This window comes from Panthera pardus, unplaced genomic scaffold (genome assembly GCF_024362965.1).
Source record: "Panthera pardus isolate Hobbes unplaced genomic scaffold, ASM2436296v1 HiC_scaffold_16, whole genome shotgun sequence".
NCBI lineage: Eukaryota > Metazoa > Chordata > Mammalia > Carnivora > Felidae > Panthera > Panthera pardus.
In genome coordinates this window covers 4,365,051-4,380,306 of record NW_026526721.1, presented here as the reverse complement: position 1 = coordinate 4,380,306, position 15,256 = coordinate 4,365,051, and the positions used below count along the sequence as shown (strand labels likewise).

The following is a 15,256-nucleotide window of genomic DNA, read 5'->3' as shown; positions in this document are numbered from 1 at the left end:
GCAGGGGACGCTCACAGGGGAAATTCCAAATGGCCAGTTTGACCCGTTAGCCAAGGACAGTTTCTCGCTTCGGGGAGCTTCCCAATATGCTGTTTGATCTAGGATAAAATAACGTGCCCGGTGAGCTAGAAGCTATTAAGTATTCTGAACCTCTCAAGGGGCAGAGGGCAACCTGCCCCCCTCTCACTAGGAGCAGGTGCGCAGCGGGACCCCCCGATCCCACCTTCACTGGACAGGCATCCTGCAGTCAGCGTCTGGTCGGTCCAGACTTGCTTGGGGCTGGTTTGCAACCGTGCTACTATTGGGTTTAATTACAACTCACTGCCCATGCCCCTTCGTCGTTATCGATTCGGTCTGCCGTTGATTCGGCCCTAGCGAGCCCAGGACCAAGCATGTGCATCACTGACTGTTGGCCTCGATTCCTCCAAAACCCAGTCTTTAAGCAGTGCACGCACTGGGACGCAGCGTGAAACATTTAGGACCGTTGCTACAGCAAAGAGATGCATTATGCCCCCAAATGGCCCTTGCACTCCCGAATCTGTGCTATTTGAGGGCGCTGAAACTTCCGTTCTTTCCTGTGATGACGGCCAGGCCACTGTACGTTTGTCAAAACCCACAGGACACACAAGGGAAAGACTGTGATCCTAATGTAAAACTATGGACTTTAATGACAATGTATCCATATTGGTTCATCGATTGTAACGAGCGGGGCCCGCTACGGCAAGATGAGGGGACAGACTTGGGGGTAAGAGGGGTAAGAGGGACTGCGCCCTGCTGTTGGGTAAGCCTAAAAACTACTCTAAAAAACTGTCTGCTAATTAAAAAAACATTTCCAAGGCCAAACATTAGACTTATAAAATGTCCGTTGCATCTATAGAAGCCAATAAAAAAGGTCTTAAAAATAGAAAGGTAGGTTCACTCAGCTGGTTTTGAGTTTAAAGGGAAGTTTTGTAATGCAAAGTCACACATGTAGGCTCATGTTCTTCCCTTATAAAGTCACTGATAAGGACGATGCAGATTCCTGTCCAATTGGCTGTCATCACCAGGTTTCCCCCCAGAACAGTGGAAATGTGGGTGTCAGGCGAGTGGGCGCCCCTTGTCTGCCTGCCCTTTCAAGGTGCTGACCTCAAGAGGGGACCCTTGGTTTCTGATCACCACCCCCTTTTTTCCGGGAGGCAGGTACCACTGTCAGGAGTTCCCTAGCCGTCTACACCCTGGCTTCCTTCCAACCACCATGATGAACTAAGACCGGGGCTTCTGGGCGCGGCTCTACTGACATCTTGGCCGGGTCTTCCGTGGCGGGGGGCTGTCGTGTGCAGCACAGGTGTTCAGCAGCATCCGTGGCACCTGCCAGTCACAGCCTCTCCCCAGTTATAACGACCAGGCCCTGCCCAGTGTCCGTGGGGGTCAAAATCAGCCCCGATTAAGAACCACGGTCTCAACCTCCCCAACTACCACCAGAAAGACATCAGTGCAGAGGCGGGCGTTTCCTTGATCCGAGAAGAACCAGTGGAGGGAAAGAGGGAACCGTATAGGAAAGGAGAAGGGGTAACTGAGGAGGAGGAGGAGGACTGAAGGGTAGGAGATGTGGGAATAAAAAGGAGTAGAGGTTGGGGCGCCCGGGGGGCCCAGTCGGTTAAGCGTGTGACTTTGGCCCAGGTCACGATCTCATGGCTTGAGTTCGAGCCCCGCGTCGGGCTCTGTGCCGACAGCTTCCGATTCTGTGTCTCCCTCTCTCTCTGCCCCTCCCCGGCTCGCACTCTGTCTCTGTCTCTCAACAATCGGCATTAAAAAAAAAAAGTAGAGGTTGACGAGAGGAGGAAGGAACAAGAACCATCTGCGAAGGGTGGGGGAAGCAGACGGAAGCGTCGGGGCGGAATTAAGGGTGACGGCGCTGGTTGAGGGCTACAGGGGTCCAGAGACCTGCACGCGGAGCCTCGAGCAGCACAGGCCACGGGGACTCACTTCTGTGCTTTGCGATGCGCTGCGGGGGCAGGTGGAAATGCACTTTGTTGCTAATCTTTGACCGTACAAGCTGTGTGCACATGCGTGCTTGCAAAACAAAAACCCCGTCGACAAAAATGCGAATTGTTGCGTCACTAATACCCGTACTCGTTTACCTGGTCTACACCTGCTCTGCTGTGTCCACGGGATCCTTTTTTATTTTACTTTTTTTTTTTAAATGTGTACTTTAAAAAAATGTTTTAAGGTTTAGCTTATTTTTGAGATTTATATATATATGTATAGAGAGAGACAGAATGTGAGCAGGGGAGGGGCAGAGAGAGAGGGAGGCACAGAATCCGAAGCAGGCTCCAGGCTCTGAGCTGTCAGCACGGAGCCCGACGCGGGGCTCGAACCCACGAACCACGAGATCGTGACCTGAGTCGAAGTCGGACGCTTAACCGACGGAGCCATCCAGGTGCCCCATGTGTTTATTTATTTCGAGACAGAGAGTGTGTGTGAGCAGGGGAGGGGCAGAGAAAGAGGGAGAGAGAGAGAGAGAGAGAGGGAATCCCAAGCAGGCTCCGCGTTCGATCCCATAAACTGTGAGATCAGGACCTGAGCCCAAATCAGAGTCGGCCGGTTAACAGACTGAGCCACCCAGCACCCCGCCCCCGCCCCCCGCTCCCCCTCCACGAGATCGTTAAAGCCACGAGATACGAGATACAACCACACCAGCCACCTCGTTCGCTGAGCACAGAGGCCTTGTCCCGCATCTCAAACACGACTCGCTGTTCCAGGGAACCACACCACAAAGACAGGGTGGGTGGTGACTCCCGTGGCCTAGCTCACCGTTCATTCCGCAAGACCCAGCGACAGGCCCCGCAGGCAAGAGCAGGACAGGGAGGCCCTGCGTGGGGACAAGGCTGCGACAGGAGGGTTAAGGAAAGTGAAGAGAGGGCTTTGCAGCGGGCTGAGGCTGAGGCGAGAAGGGCAGGGACAGCGAGGGAGAGGGGAGCCCCGGCAGACGGAGGACGGTGAGCGACAGAGCCACCGGAGAAGACAGGCCCCAGCGCCTGGACTGTTGTAGGAAGTAGATGCAAAGGGGTCCTACTTGAGGTGCACACTGTCCCCGACGGGGACTTGGGCTGCGTGTGGCTGCTGGGCGTGGAAGCGTGCGTCAGCACCCTCGGCGCGTACTGGGGCACCGCGGGCGGGTAGTAGGGAGCCGGATACACCGAGTAGGCGCTGGGGACCACGGCGGGCCGCGGGGGGTACAGGCCTTCAGGCTGGTATCCATGGTTTTCGTAGAAAGGTCCGACACCTGGCGGGGGCCCCTGAACAATGAAGAAGAAGATGAATCACATAAAACCCCAATTGCCCTAAAGGTTACACGCCCACCCGCGTCCTCAGACAAGGTACTGATAAGGCTGCTGCAGACTCCTGTCGGGCCGAACACGGAACTTACCTGCAGTAAGAGCTAGCCGGAACTTCCAGCTAGTTGTCAACGGTTTTTGTATTTGCTCACTAGTCATTTTTTGAAGTAAAGAGCGAGTAACGGTCAACGCCACAATTTAGTGAAGAATAAAATGTAAATTAAAGAAAAAACGTGCAGGAGTCTGGGAGTGGGTCAATACCCCAACCCAGGGACGGAGATTCTCAGGGGAACAGTACCGGCTGTATCTGAGCGGCAGCCAGGCACCTGCATTCACGACCTCCTGGAAGCAGGACCCCCCGACGATGGTGCAGGGATGACTGACGGATGCGCCCATTTTGCAGAGACGAACGTGAACGATGGAGGCTAAGAAATTTACCTAAGGGTCCACATTATACATGCTATTCTAAAAGTTCTTTTTCTATCTCCTCGTCTCTTACAGAGACGTGTCACCGTTTACTAACGGACATTTAAATAGCTTGTGGATGGGGGCTGTGGGCACGCACGTCCGCAGGGAGCCTGAGGGGTTCTGTCGCCCTGAGGGCAACCGCTGGGTCTCAGCGCACAGGGTGTGCAAGGGGCTGCCCCAGCCCGAGCTTTTTTTCCGGCTCCCTCCATCTTCTCCGAATGCCCTTCTCTTCTCCCTCTGCCTAAACGCCGCCTTCTCCCGGCTGCCCCTTCAAGACCCCGCCTGGACCCCCACCGTGTCCTCTGTATCCGTCCTCCTTAATCGGCCACCGGCTGGGCCACGCTGGGAGGCCACGTGTGCCCCCCTAGCCTTCTTCCCACTCATTCATTTCTTCCGTTTCTTGTGGACCATGGTCTCCGACAGGACTGGTATTCCGAGCAGAGGAGGCACCACGCTTAGCATTTTAAGCGGGGCCTCCAGGGAAGCGAGATTATACAGCGATGCACCAAAGGCGGGCTCTCAGGGTTCACCTCTGCCTAATAACTCACTGACGCTCTCCTTCAGAAGTTCAAAGACTGTAACTCTGAACCAGAGCAGTGCACAGAAAGGGAAACAGTGTAATCTCTAATCTAAATGGGGCACCAGAGGCAAAAAAAAAAAAGCACACGTGTTTGGTCTCTATCGGAAGCATCTAAGAACATGCTGTCCCACCCAGGGAAGGTTGTAGCAGGCACAGTGGCCTGTCCCCGCAGAGCCTTGTGCAGCGGATAGGAAGTTTTAAATGGATCCAGTGACAGTAGCTACCAGCAATGGCTAAAGGGGAAAAAGCGTAAAGATCTATTCTCCAGATAGAAGATACGGGAAATGTCTGTTATGACACACAACTGCCCTGAACGCGTGCATTCCCAGGTATAAGATAAATCACTGAGACTTGGGCGGATCCTGAGAAACTTAACAGAAACCCATGGGGGAGGGGAAGGAAAAAAAAAAGAGGTTAGAGTGGGAGAGAGCCAAAGCATAAGAGACTCTTAAGAACTGAGAACAAACTGAGGGTTGATGGGGGTGGGAGGGAGAGGTGGGTGGGGGATGGGTAGTGAGGAGGGCACCTGGGTGTTGTATGGAAACCAATTTGACAATAAAGTTCATATATTGAAAAAAAAAGATAAATCAGTGAGAGATAATGGGGACCAAGGATAAGGACACTGCATTAGTCTCCAGAGTTGCTGGCGGTGGGGGCGTCCAGAGAGAGGGATGGTCAGCCCAGTGGTCCATTCGGTCACAGCCTCCCCCGGTTCATCAGGACACGTGGCTGCACAGGGGTCTGCTGTCCTTCCCTGGGACTGCCTCCCTCCCGGCACCCTCCTGCCCCTTTTCCTTCCACACATCCTATCCTGAAACCCACCTGCAGGGCAGGAAAAGAAGTGGCCCCAGTGAGCAGTGCACATACCCCACAACCGCCCCACAGCTCTGGGGCGCTCTCAAGGGGTGCAGCTGCTGTGTCCGCACTCCCGCCCAGCCTCACCGAGAGAAGGCCCAACCAGCATCCATGGAGCACACGCATTCCCTGCGGCCAGCTCTTAAAATGCTGCCCAGCACACACCTCAGAAAATAACAACAGGAATTAAGGGCACGAAGAAAAGGCTGGGGAGGTAATTATTAACCACTTACTGAGTTTAAAGCCATCCTGAGTTTATCAGCAGCATCAGGTAATGGTAGAGATCCGGAACGTTCAAGACGACCTAGAAGACAGAATGATAAGACTGTGGTACTTCCATACCGGTGAGTTTTTAGGAGGCCCATGGGGAAAGAACCAGAAGGCTTTCTAGGTGAGAGTTAGCTCCGGAAGAAACAGAAGTTCTACCCGTTCACCTTGGCCCTCACCTTCACCCGCCTCTTCGCCGCGCACGGGCGGAAGGAGCCTGGTGCTTGCCTGCTTTAGGGTCCAAGGCCAGCGACGCTTAACATGGCTCTGGCCAGACATTCCCAGGCTGCCTCTTGCAACAGAGGATCCCGGCAATAGAAGCAGGCATGAGGTGCCTCTCAGACCCTCAAGTTCAGGTGAGGTTAACGGGGGGGCAGAGACCTGGGGTCAGCTCATGGCAATACCCCTTCCTGGAGGTATCACTGCATCAGCGCCTGAACCTCTCTGAATCTGGCACAGAAATGGATATGGAGTCGGGCACGGTCCCGTTCCGGTGAGGATTTTTTTTTCTTTTTTAACGTTTACTTATTTTTGAGAGAGAGACAGAGACAGAGTGTGAGCAGGGGAGGGGCAGAGAGAAAGGGAGACAGAATCCGGAACAGCGGTCAGCACAGAGCCCGACGCGGGGCTCGAACTCACAAACCGCGAGATCGTGACCTGAGCGGAAGTCGGACTGAGCCACCCAGGCGCCCCCCCCCCCACCCGCCCCCCGGTGAGGATTTCACGAGGGGGCCCAAGCAAGCGACAGCTGGCCAGGAGAGGCTCCCTCCCTCGCTCCTGCTGAGTGCCCATGGGGACGGGGTGGGGGTTGGGGAGGTAGGTGTCCCCCGGAGAGCACGTGGTCCCAAACTTAGTACCCGAGGGAGGTCACACCGGACTTTCCAAATAAGCCATGTGGAATCTCCCACTTCTTAATAAACACATGTAAAAAACCCTCCGTAAAACACGTCCACACACGCCCATTACACCACCTACTACCCCGAATCCAAAAAAAACACTTCGGAACTGACCATTTTGATCGTTTCTGAGGTTGGCGGTAATGAAAAGAAGGCGCTTTTGTTTGCAGAGGTTTGTGAACAGTTGTGACAGCAATTTCTGGAAACACCATCCACACGGGATGCGTTATAGTAAAGCCCCCATTCGGCCATCACTCCCTCCCTCTTGTGGGCACAGGAAGGGCTGCCCTGGGCCCCTCCCTGCTGTCTCGGAATGGCCAAAGAACACTGCAAGAAATGGCCCTCCAAGCCCTCCACCCACGAGACCGTGCTCCCAGTGAGAAAGTTCTGGCCTTCACACGGCCTGTAAAGTGCCTGGCACACAGCAGGTGCTCAAACGGCGGCCGGCAGCACAGTGCAGTGGGTGAGCCCGTCCCCTCCGGGACCTGGGACCTGGGGCAGGTCAGCTAACGTTCCCATGCCCCAGCGTCCTCATCCACAAAAGGAGATCAGAGCAGCCCCCACTACCGGGTTGATGAGCTGTGAAATGAGTGGTTACCGATGTAGCCCTCGGTGTCTGCAGCAAGGTCAGAGATGCAGACATTTCTGTTAAATAAAAGTGATTATAAAGCTGACAGATGTTGCCGCTGGGGGGCTGGGGGGCTGGGGACTGAGAGGAGGCATTTGCAGACTTGCCTTGGGTACTTCTCCCCAACGGCCAAGTCCGCCCGCCCCGAAACCCCAGGGGAGCGAGATGCGACACTCCGGCCCACGATCATCACTGGACTCGTCAAACTCAAAACGCACGTTAACTTGCTGTAAAGGAAAATGTGAGGGTGGCTTTGTAATCTTGGGAAACCTCCCTGAGCGGGTCACGATAAACAGGCACCACGTCATTTCCTTACTGTTCACATAGAGCCAAAATACACGCGTGAGTCCACAGGGATAGCTGTGGGATTTTTTCACTTTAAAAAATCAAAAGGGGGCAACGCTGTTCTAGATACGAGGAAAGAAACCTGAGCAGTATACACTTGGGAGGGTCCCCATGGAAGCCTCTACATGGTGTGATGATCACATATTAAAACACCTGTCCAGGGCGCCTGGGTGGCTCAGTTGGTTAAGTGACTTTCGATTTCGGCTCAGGTCATGATCTCACAACTCGTGAGTCAGAGCCCCGAGTTGGGCTCTGTATTGTCAGCTCAGAGCCTGCTTGGGATTCTCTCTCTCCCTCTCTCTCGGACTCTCTCTCTCTCTCTCTCTCTCTCTCTGGCTCTTTCTCAAAATAAATAAGTAAACTTAAAAAAAAAAATCCACCTGTCCTACGTGTGCCCCTTGAAGAACAAGGGCTCTAAGACCCAACACATACAGTGTCTCCTGCTCCCCTCTGGTCCAAGTTGGGGGAAAAAAATCACAGCACATCCCCAAGGTTACTTTGCGAAGCCCTCTGCCTAAGCAAACATTCTCAGCCCTCTGGTTTCCGGCTCCCCGCGCCTCTGAGCTGTCTCACCGGTTATAGGTTTGGGTGAAGTTTCAGGAAATGAAAATCTGATCCCTCTGGCGTCTTTCCCGGTTTGAGAGCCCTCTGAAAGGAATGATCACTCAACGCTCGAAATCCATGCTCCTTGTTCATTCGAGATCCCTAACAGAGAGAGACGAGGAAGCCAGGGAAGGAAGGAGCCCAGGCGGCCACAGCCATGAATGATCCCGTAAAAGCCACAGGACCCAGAAGTCACGACAGGATAATCCTATCTCATCCAGAGATCCCACGAGCCACACAACCTTAGAACCAGAAACACCCGGTGCGCCCAGACCAGCCTCCCCGGACTTTGGAACAGAAGACAGGAGTCACACTGCCTGTACTTTTCTCTGGCTGAAAAGAAAGGAAGGGGCAGGGTCTCACTCTGGAACTGGATCTCTAAGAAGCCCCGCCCGGGAGGCCACACGGGGTCGGGTTCATCTTCAAAACCGGCACGTGTAGAAATAAGGTTACGTGTCACAAAAACACACAACAAACCAAAACAAACACAAACCCCTACACATTTCCACAGCCAAGCAAATCTCTTCAACTGGTTTTTGAGCCGAGCAAGACAGCCTAGATGGGGAGAGACGTGGTTTCTCAAACATCCTTTCCTATCATTTAAAGGACACAGATGCTTGTCCTCGATTCCGGAAACCCAGCCATAACGAAGCACTTTTCTCTTTAAGTGACCAAAGAGCAGATGTGTGACCAAGCTCCTAGCCCCTCCTTGTCCTCGGCCAGCTCCCCACGCCGGCACCGAAAGGTCCACTTGAGTCACACAACACGACACGGTGGTTTCGGTCACTCGGGGCTCTCTTTGCAGAGAGCTGGGTCACCCCGAGCACCTGCCCGGCCACTGCTCGGCAGGACCGTGCCGTGGAGTCCTGCCTGCACCCCGTGACATGACGAAGCTATTTCCAAGCGATACATTTCTTCTTTGGAAATCTCAGAAAGCATTTGCTTTCTGAGGCCCCCCTTCCTTGACCCCTGTACCCCTTTCTTCAAACTTCGAAGCGAGCAATACTGACAGACACTCCTTATCCAATGAACAAATGATCAAGGACAGCCCCTTTATGCCTCAACCACTGCGTCAAAACACAAGTGCCGTTATAGGGCGCCTGGGTGGCTCAGTCGGTTAAGCGTCCGACTCTTGGTTTTGGCTCAGGTCCTGATCTCGCAGTTCGCGAGTTCGAGCCCCGCATCTGACAGCGCAGAACCTATTTGGGATTCTCTCTCTCTCTCTCTCTGCCTCTTCCCTGCTCATGCTCTCTCTCTCTCAAAATAAATAAATAAACTTAAAAAAATGTTTAACCCCCCCTCCCCAAATCCAAAGCGCTGTTAGGTGCAAATTATCGGACAGTGGTGGGTTTAAGAAGCAAGTCAACATGAACGTGTATAAGACAATCGGACAAAAGGCCTACGTGGTGATTCACACAGGAACAGTGCAGGCACACAGAGGCAGAGTCATCACCTCAGGAGAGGTTCTGCCCGCATCCTTCTTTTTCTATGAATGCCTCATTGTCCCGGTTGAGATTACAAACTTTTTAGGGCAGGAATTGGGTCGGGTCCCTTTTTTTCTTTCTGTCTTTTTTCTTACAGCTAAGCTTTGTTAGCTTACTAGCATACAAGAAAGCGTTCCGATAGTTCTTGAGTTCCAGAGGCCAAAGGAGTAAGACGGAATCTGAGGGACAGCGCAAACCGGAAAGTCTGCACCTGGACAAAACCAGCCTCCAAGGTGAGGACGTGGGGGACCTCACGGGCCCAGGTGCACAAGACTGAGTGCACACCTAATGTGACAGGCCGGCTGGGGAGGCGTCCGGGTCCCTGCAGGAGAGAGGAGTCCCGAGACGTGCAAAGGCCCCGGCTAGGGTTGAAGACCTTGCCCAAGTCTATCTGTGGAATGGGATAATAAAGTAATAGGGTTGTTTTAAGGACCAAGTGTGTCCGTTTCCAACACCGTGGCCAACACACGCTAGGCACTGAACAATCACATCGTGACAGCAGCTAAGATTTGCTTGCCTGTAGCGAAGGGACTGTCATGTGCGAGAGACATTCAGTTTAGTCTGTGTAAATCCAAAGGACGCAGCCAGAATCAAAGCGGTCAGCGGTATCAGAAAGGCAGGTGTAACCCAATCCCGGGAAACCAAATTTCCAACAGTGAGGAAGTTTAAATAGTCAACTAGTTGCCTTGGAGAGAACAGAGTTCCTCAAACGGAAGCATGTTTGATCTGAGACTGGCAGGTGGGCTCTCCACGTGTATTGGTCCACGCGTATTCTAGAAGGGTGCTGAGCTTTGACTGGGGGGGCCAGGGACGATGAACTCTTATTGCTTGAGGTCAGACACCCGAAGAATGACCCAGCACCCCTGGAAAACAGGCCCCACGTCCCCGGAGTTCAGATCAAGGGTTGAAATGAGCTCAGGTGTGGGGTCCTGCCAGGACGGCCCCTCGCAGAGCAGTGACCTTGAGGGACTCCGATGCTGGGTCTCCTGCCTCGTACACCAATCAGTGGTCGTGAGGCCCAGGCCACGTCTCCTTCCAGCTCAGCTCTCGCTTGACGAGATCTCTCTGTCGAAAGTCCGCTGGACGCCGCGGCCTCCTGCCGGTTTCCCCTGAGCCCCCAATCTCTCCTGCCATCACACGAGTTTCCAGAATGCCGCTACGACACGTGGTGCCCTTCAAACGTCCTGTGCTCCCTTACCACACCCCTGCACCCTCATACAGCGGGGACGCCCACGGCTGAGCTCCATCCACACCAACAAAATGCCCTGAGTCTCTACCCAGCAAGCCCTGTCCTCCTCCTCCTGGACTCGCCTCTACGAGCATGTCTTTGGGCCACCTTCCCTCTTCAAAGTTCACACCGTTCATAGTCCACATGACTGCCCGCACTCCCACCTGAAAATCGGCGTCTGCCTTTCTCCCCCGATGCCTCTAAGGCTGCCCGTGACCGTGGCATTTCCATACGTGCTGGTGCCTCTGCTCCCAACCACCATGCAGTGGCCGGCCGGGACAGACAGACTCCCTGGCCGGCTCTTCTCCTTCCTGACGGCCAGCTTTGCCCCTACGGCGTCCCCCTCAAACTGCCTGTATGACCAGCCAAGCCCTTTGCTACTCCCCAGGATTCCTCGTGTACTTGAGGCCAGGGTGGCCCAGAGCACAGAGGGCCCACTACCCAGGCCCTCTACCCCTGGCCCACTACCCCTGGAGGCGTACAAGCCGGGGCTCCCCGAGATGGCCCGAGATGGTGCTGGTCCCCAGCACCAAACCAGGATGGGACTCACGGTGCTTTCCCAACTCAGGTCTCAGCGCTCAGGTATGTGATGCCCTCACACCCCATCCGCAGAGGCCACCAACTCATCCTGGGAGGACCCAATGTCAGCAGGTCCCTTCAGGTGCCCCGGAAAGGTGGGGAGGGGAGGGCGAGCAAAGGCCGAGCAGCTGTGAGAAGCAGGATGACCCCGGGAGATCCAGAGCAGCAGAGGAAACCGACATGGAAAAGCACTCAGACCCCGAGAGCCTCTCCAGACGCCCTTCACCGCCTTCATCAGAGGTTGGCTTCCAACCTGTACGTAACCGAACTGGTCCCCACTAACTTCGACCCTGCCAATTTTCCTATTATCAAGGCTTAGACCTGCCCCTGGCCCCCAAGCCCTGGGATTTTCTGGAGAGCTTAGGAAAGTATATTCCCAAGCTCTGCCCCGCTGTCAGTCTGATACAGCGACTGGAACCAGGACAATTACCTCGATCTCATTAGGAAGCTCTCCCAGGACCCCTGCCACAGGTTTGGGTGGAAAAGAGTGAGCCACCGGCCTGGGCTCCTGCTGTGCACTTCTGGGTAGGCCCCCGGGTATCTGGGCTTCCTTGTCTACTGCACATGTTCGCCTGAGTCTTGTCCCTCAATGTCCCAATAGCCAGGGAGTTCAGCTCTCCCCGCGGAGGAGTCCTGCACACGTCTGCCTGGATTATTCTGGAAGATTCAGCACCGAGTCCAGGTGGGGCTGTGGGCAGGTACTCCAGTATTAGGATAGGGGGAACGAGCCTGGCCCCCAAGCAAGTCCCTTCCGCGTGAGGTTTCCTTGGGCCCCGCTCTCAGCACCCTGAGCCCTTGTCCACACGGTTTCTATGACACTCCCATCTTCTAGAGGAAGGAAAGGCAGCCGCACTACCTGTCAGAGCCCTAAGGAGCCAGACAGCCTGGCTTCTTCCCCAGGTCTTCCCAGGGGTTACGGCCCGGAGCAAGTATCTCACCTCTCTGCCTCAGTTTCCCCGTAATTAAGTACGCTACAAAGAGTTTGGAATGACACCTGGCTGGAAGACAGTGCCTCATCCAGGTTTGCCGTTATTATTATAACACCAGTGCGGCCCTGTTTTCTCCTGCAATTCCGGGGACTGAGCCCAGGGCAGAGCCAGCCACGGGTGCGAGGCCCGAGCTCCAAGCAGCGTCCGGGGCTCTGGCAACAACACAGCCTTGTTAGGAGAAGCCTGACCTTGTGAATGTTGAAGGGAAAAGTGGCTTGGCCTGACTCATCCAAGCCAAGAACAAAGGCCACACTGCTCCCGGGTTGATATTTAAAAACAAAAAACAAAAACAGAGGAAGGAGTTGAGTGACGGATCTCCAGGCAGAGGGTCTCCACTGCGGGAACGCCCCCCACCCCCCAACTCTTGGGCTGAGCGTTTGCTTGCTGGGCCATGCCCTTTCCTGGTAACCCCAACCCCCAGTAAGGCCTGCCGTGGTGGAGGGAGGCAGGCAGGCCTCACCTCTGGAAACGCTGAGAAAAGGAAGCCAGCGACTTCCTGGGGGCTCCCCCCCACCCGACCTGGCCCACCAGGTCCCTTTGCCTCACCCAGCAGCGGCAGCCTGAGAGCCTGCGTCCCCAGGTTCCTGGGCCTGGGTAATCTTTGTCCCCGTTCCCAGCCCCTACCGGCCTTCAGGGGAGGCTGGCACCTGCCTCACTTCCGGGAGAACCTCCCCCCACCTCCCAGGCTAAGTCAACAACCCGCACTTCAGGGTTCCTGAACACCTTAAAACTCCCTCCGGGCGGCCTTTGTAAGTTTCCATGAGCCTGGTGAGGCTCTGTAGCTGCTAGGCCAGGAGCACAAAGGCCAGCGCCCCCCTGGGTGTGCCCATCTTAGCCCCGGAACTGCTGCGCCAGTTGGAATCTAGGGGTCCGCTGTGTCAGGGCCGAGCCCCTGGTGACGCCTGCCCACCAGGTGGACCTCGGCCTCCCAGCTATCATTTCCCTCCCAAATGAGCCACTAGGATTCCTCTTGACCGCTCCCCGCCTCCCCTGTGGGTTGAAAAGGGATTCGGGCTTTGGGATTCCAGGCCACCTGGCTGTGCCCTCGGGTGGGGGCGACCGCTTCAGCACCGGCTCAGGGCTCTGGGCTGGCAAATGCCCTCTGGGGTGTGGACGCACGAACTTTGGGGCCATAAGGCAATTCTTCCGCAGAGCACGTGGGGCCAGGGGCAGGACACCTGTCCACGGCCAGGCCGGTGCGCTGAGCCCCGCAGCCACTGTCCAGGTCCGGGCCTGACGGCGTGCGGTGGACCGGAGCGCCGGGGCGGCCCCGTCCTTGTCCCCGGCAGGGAGCGCGGGGCCGGAGCCAGGAGCGCTCCTCCCGGGCGGCTTCCTGCGGACCCCGGTGCCGGGGCGGCCCGGCTTTGATCCGGGCTGTGGGCCAGTCCCTCCCCGGAACGGCCGAGCCGTTCGCGCCTCGCCCGGGGGCCCTCCGGGCCCTGTCCCCGCCGTCCCCGCCGCGCCGGCGGTATCGCTCCCGGAATCTACAGCGAGTTTCCAGTTTCTCCCCACCTCGGGAGGGAACCAAGAAGTAGAAGGAGTTCAGGTAACACTTCGGGGCTGCAGAGATTTTCCCGAAACAAAGAAACGGATAGGCAACGCTCCGTCCTCCTCATCCCCCCAAAGGAAAAGGCGCACCCCTGGTCCCCAGCTCCGGGGCCGCAGAAGGAGGGGGGTCCTGGAGCCGGCTCTGGCCGAGGGGACCCACCCCGAGGGACCCCGAGGCACTCTCTGCTCCGACCAAAGAGCCAGGGACGCGGAGCGACGTTCCCGGCTGCGCGAAGCCGGCCCCCTCCGGCCCCCACCGAGGGCGCGCTGCCCGGCCCTGCCCGGGGCGTCCGGCCGGCGGGAGGACGCACCTGCTGCGCTCGCGCTGCTCACACCTGGCCTCACCTCCAGACGCCGCCACCCAGCGCGGGGGGGAGGGGGACGCTTGGGTTGTCCCCTGGCACCCAGATCCTTCTTTTCGCGCCTGGGACCCGCGCCCCAGACTCCGCCGGGAGACCGGCCGGCGCGCCGCTCACCTGCGGGGCTCCCCGCCCGGCGCTCTCCGCCCCTGGCTCGTCCTCCTCTTCCTCCTCTTCCTCCGCCTCCTCGGCCTCCTGCGGAACTCGCGTCTTCCTCTGCCCGGAGTCCCCGCTTTAATCCCGGGAGGCGGTGTCGGAGCGCCCAGGGCGACACCCCTAAACGCGGTCCCGGGGCACCTCGGGCACCGGGAGGGGACGGGGCGGGGCGGCGGGAGGAGGAGTTTCTTCCCGGGAAAGCCCGGGGCGCTCTCCCGGTCCCCGCCCGCGGGGTGGACCCCTTGGAGCTCCGGCTAGGTCCCTGGAGGGCCGAGGGCGGCGTAGGGCTCTGAGGGGCGCGCCTCCCTCCCCACGTCCCCTGGACCGCCCCCGTTGCGAGCGCTTTGGGGCCCCGAGGTCTCCAGTTTGGGTTAAGGAGGGAACTTCTGGGGGGGAAGTGATTGAGTCCCCGCCGGAGCCCCCCCCCCCCCCCCCCCCCGGGAGCTCCTGGACAGAGCGTGTGGCCTCTGTCCCCACGCAAGGACCACCGAGGACCCTCTCCAGCCCTCCTGTGCCCGCCTTTGTTTTGCCTTCGGATCCCAAGTCACCCCCACCTTCCCCTTGTCCCCAGCAGTGGTGAAAGGGCTGCCCAGCATCACGGACAAGGGGTGGGGGGGCAGGGAGGAAAGCGGGGGAGATAAACCTTCGTCCAGAAGGCAGGCTCTTCCCTGTCCTTAGGAACTCTTTCCAAGTTTGCAATACACAAAACATGGATTGCTTTCTGATAAAGTGGGAGCCGAAGAAAACCTACCTCCTGCCAACTCACATGACTCCTTGGCGGGGAGCTGGGCTTCCCTAGTAAGTTCTTCCCTTCCCGACCTTTCCTTTGTCTCCCACCCTCACAGCCACCGAGGGGACCATCCCGAATATTCCCCGGCACCCACCCATCTCTCATACTTTACAGGTGTCCGGGTTGTCCCCAGTAGAGGACATTGCCCAGGCGGGATTGTGAAT

At 56.9% G+C, this 15,256-nt stretch overlaps 1 protein-coding gene across 2 annotated transcripts in view; it reads right to left on the bottom strand.

Moving 5' to 3' along the window:
- The window catches only part of TMPRSS2 (transmembrane serine protease 2), a 35,767-nt gene extending 21,370 nt beyond the window's left edge, over positions 1-14,397 (bottom strand). The window contains exons 1-3 of one of the 2 annotated variants that reach the window (XM_019420396.2): positions 14,264-14,397; positions 5,454-5,524; positions 3,056-3,278 (exon numbers count right to left, since the gene is read on the bottom strand). In XM_019420396.2, the coding sequence (XP_019275941.1) occupies positions 3,056-3,278; positions 5,454-5,468 (238 nt within the window). In that variant the 5' untranslated portion in view covers positions 5,469-5,524; positions 14,264-14,397. Of the gene's footprint in view, positions 1-3,055; positions 3,279-5,453; positions 5,525-14,098; positions 14,219-14,263 lie in introns of those variants that run through there. The other variant, XM_019420397.2, reaches the window with a different exon arrangement.
- Positions 14,398-15,256: the final 859 nt, after the last annotated feature.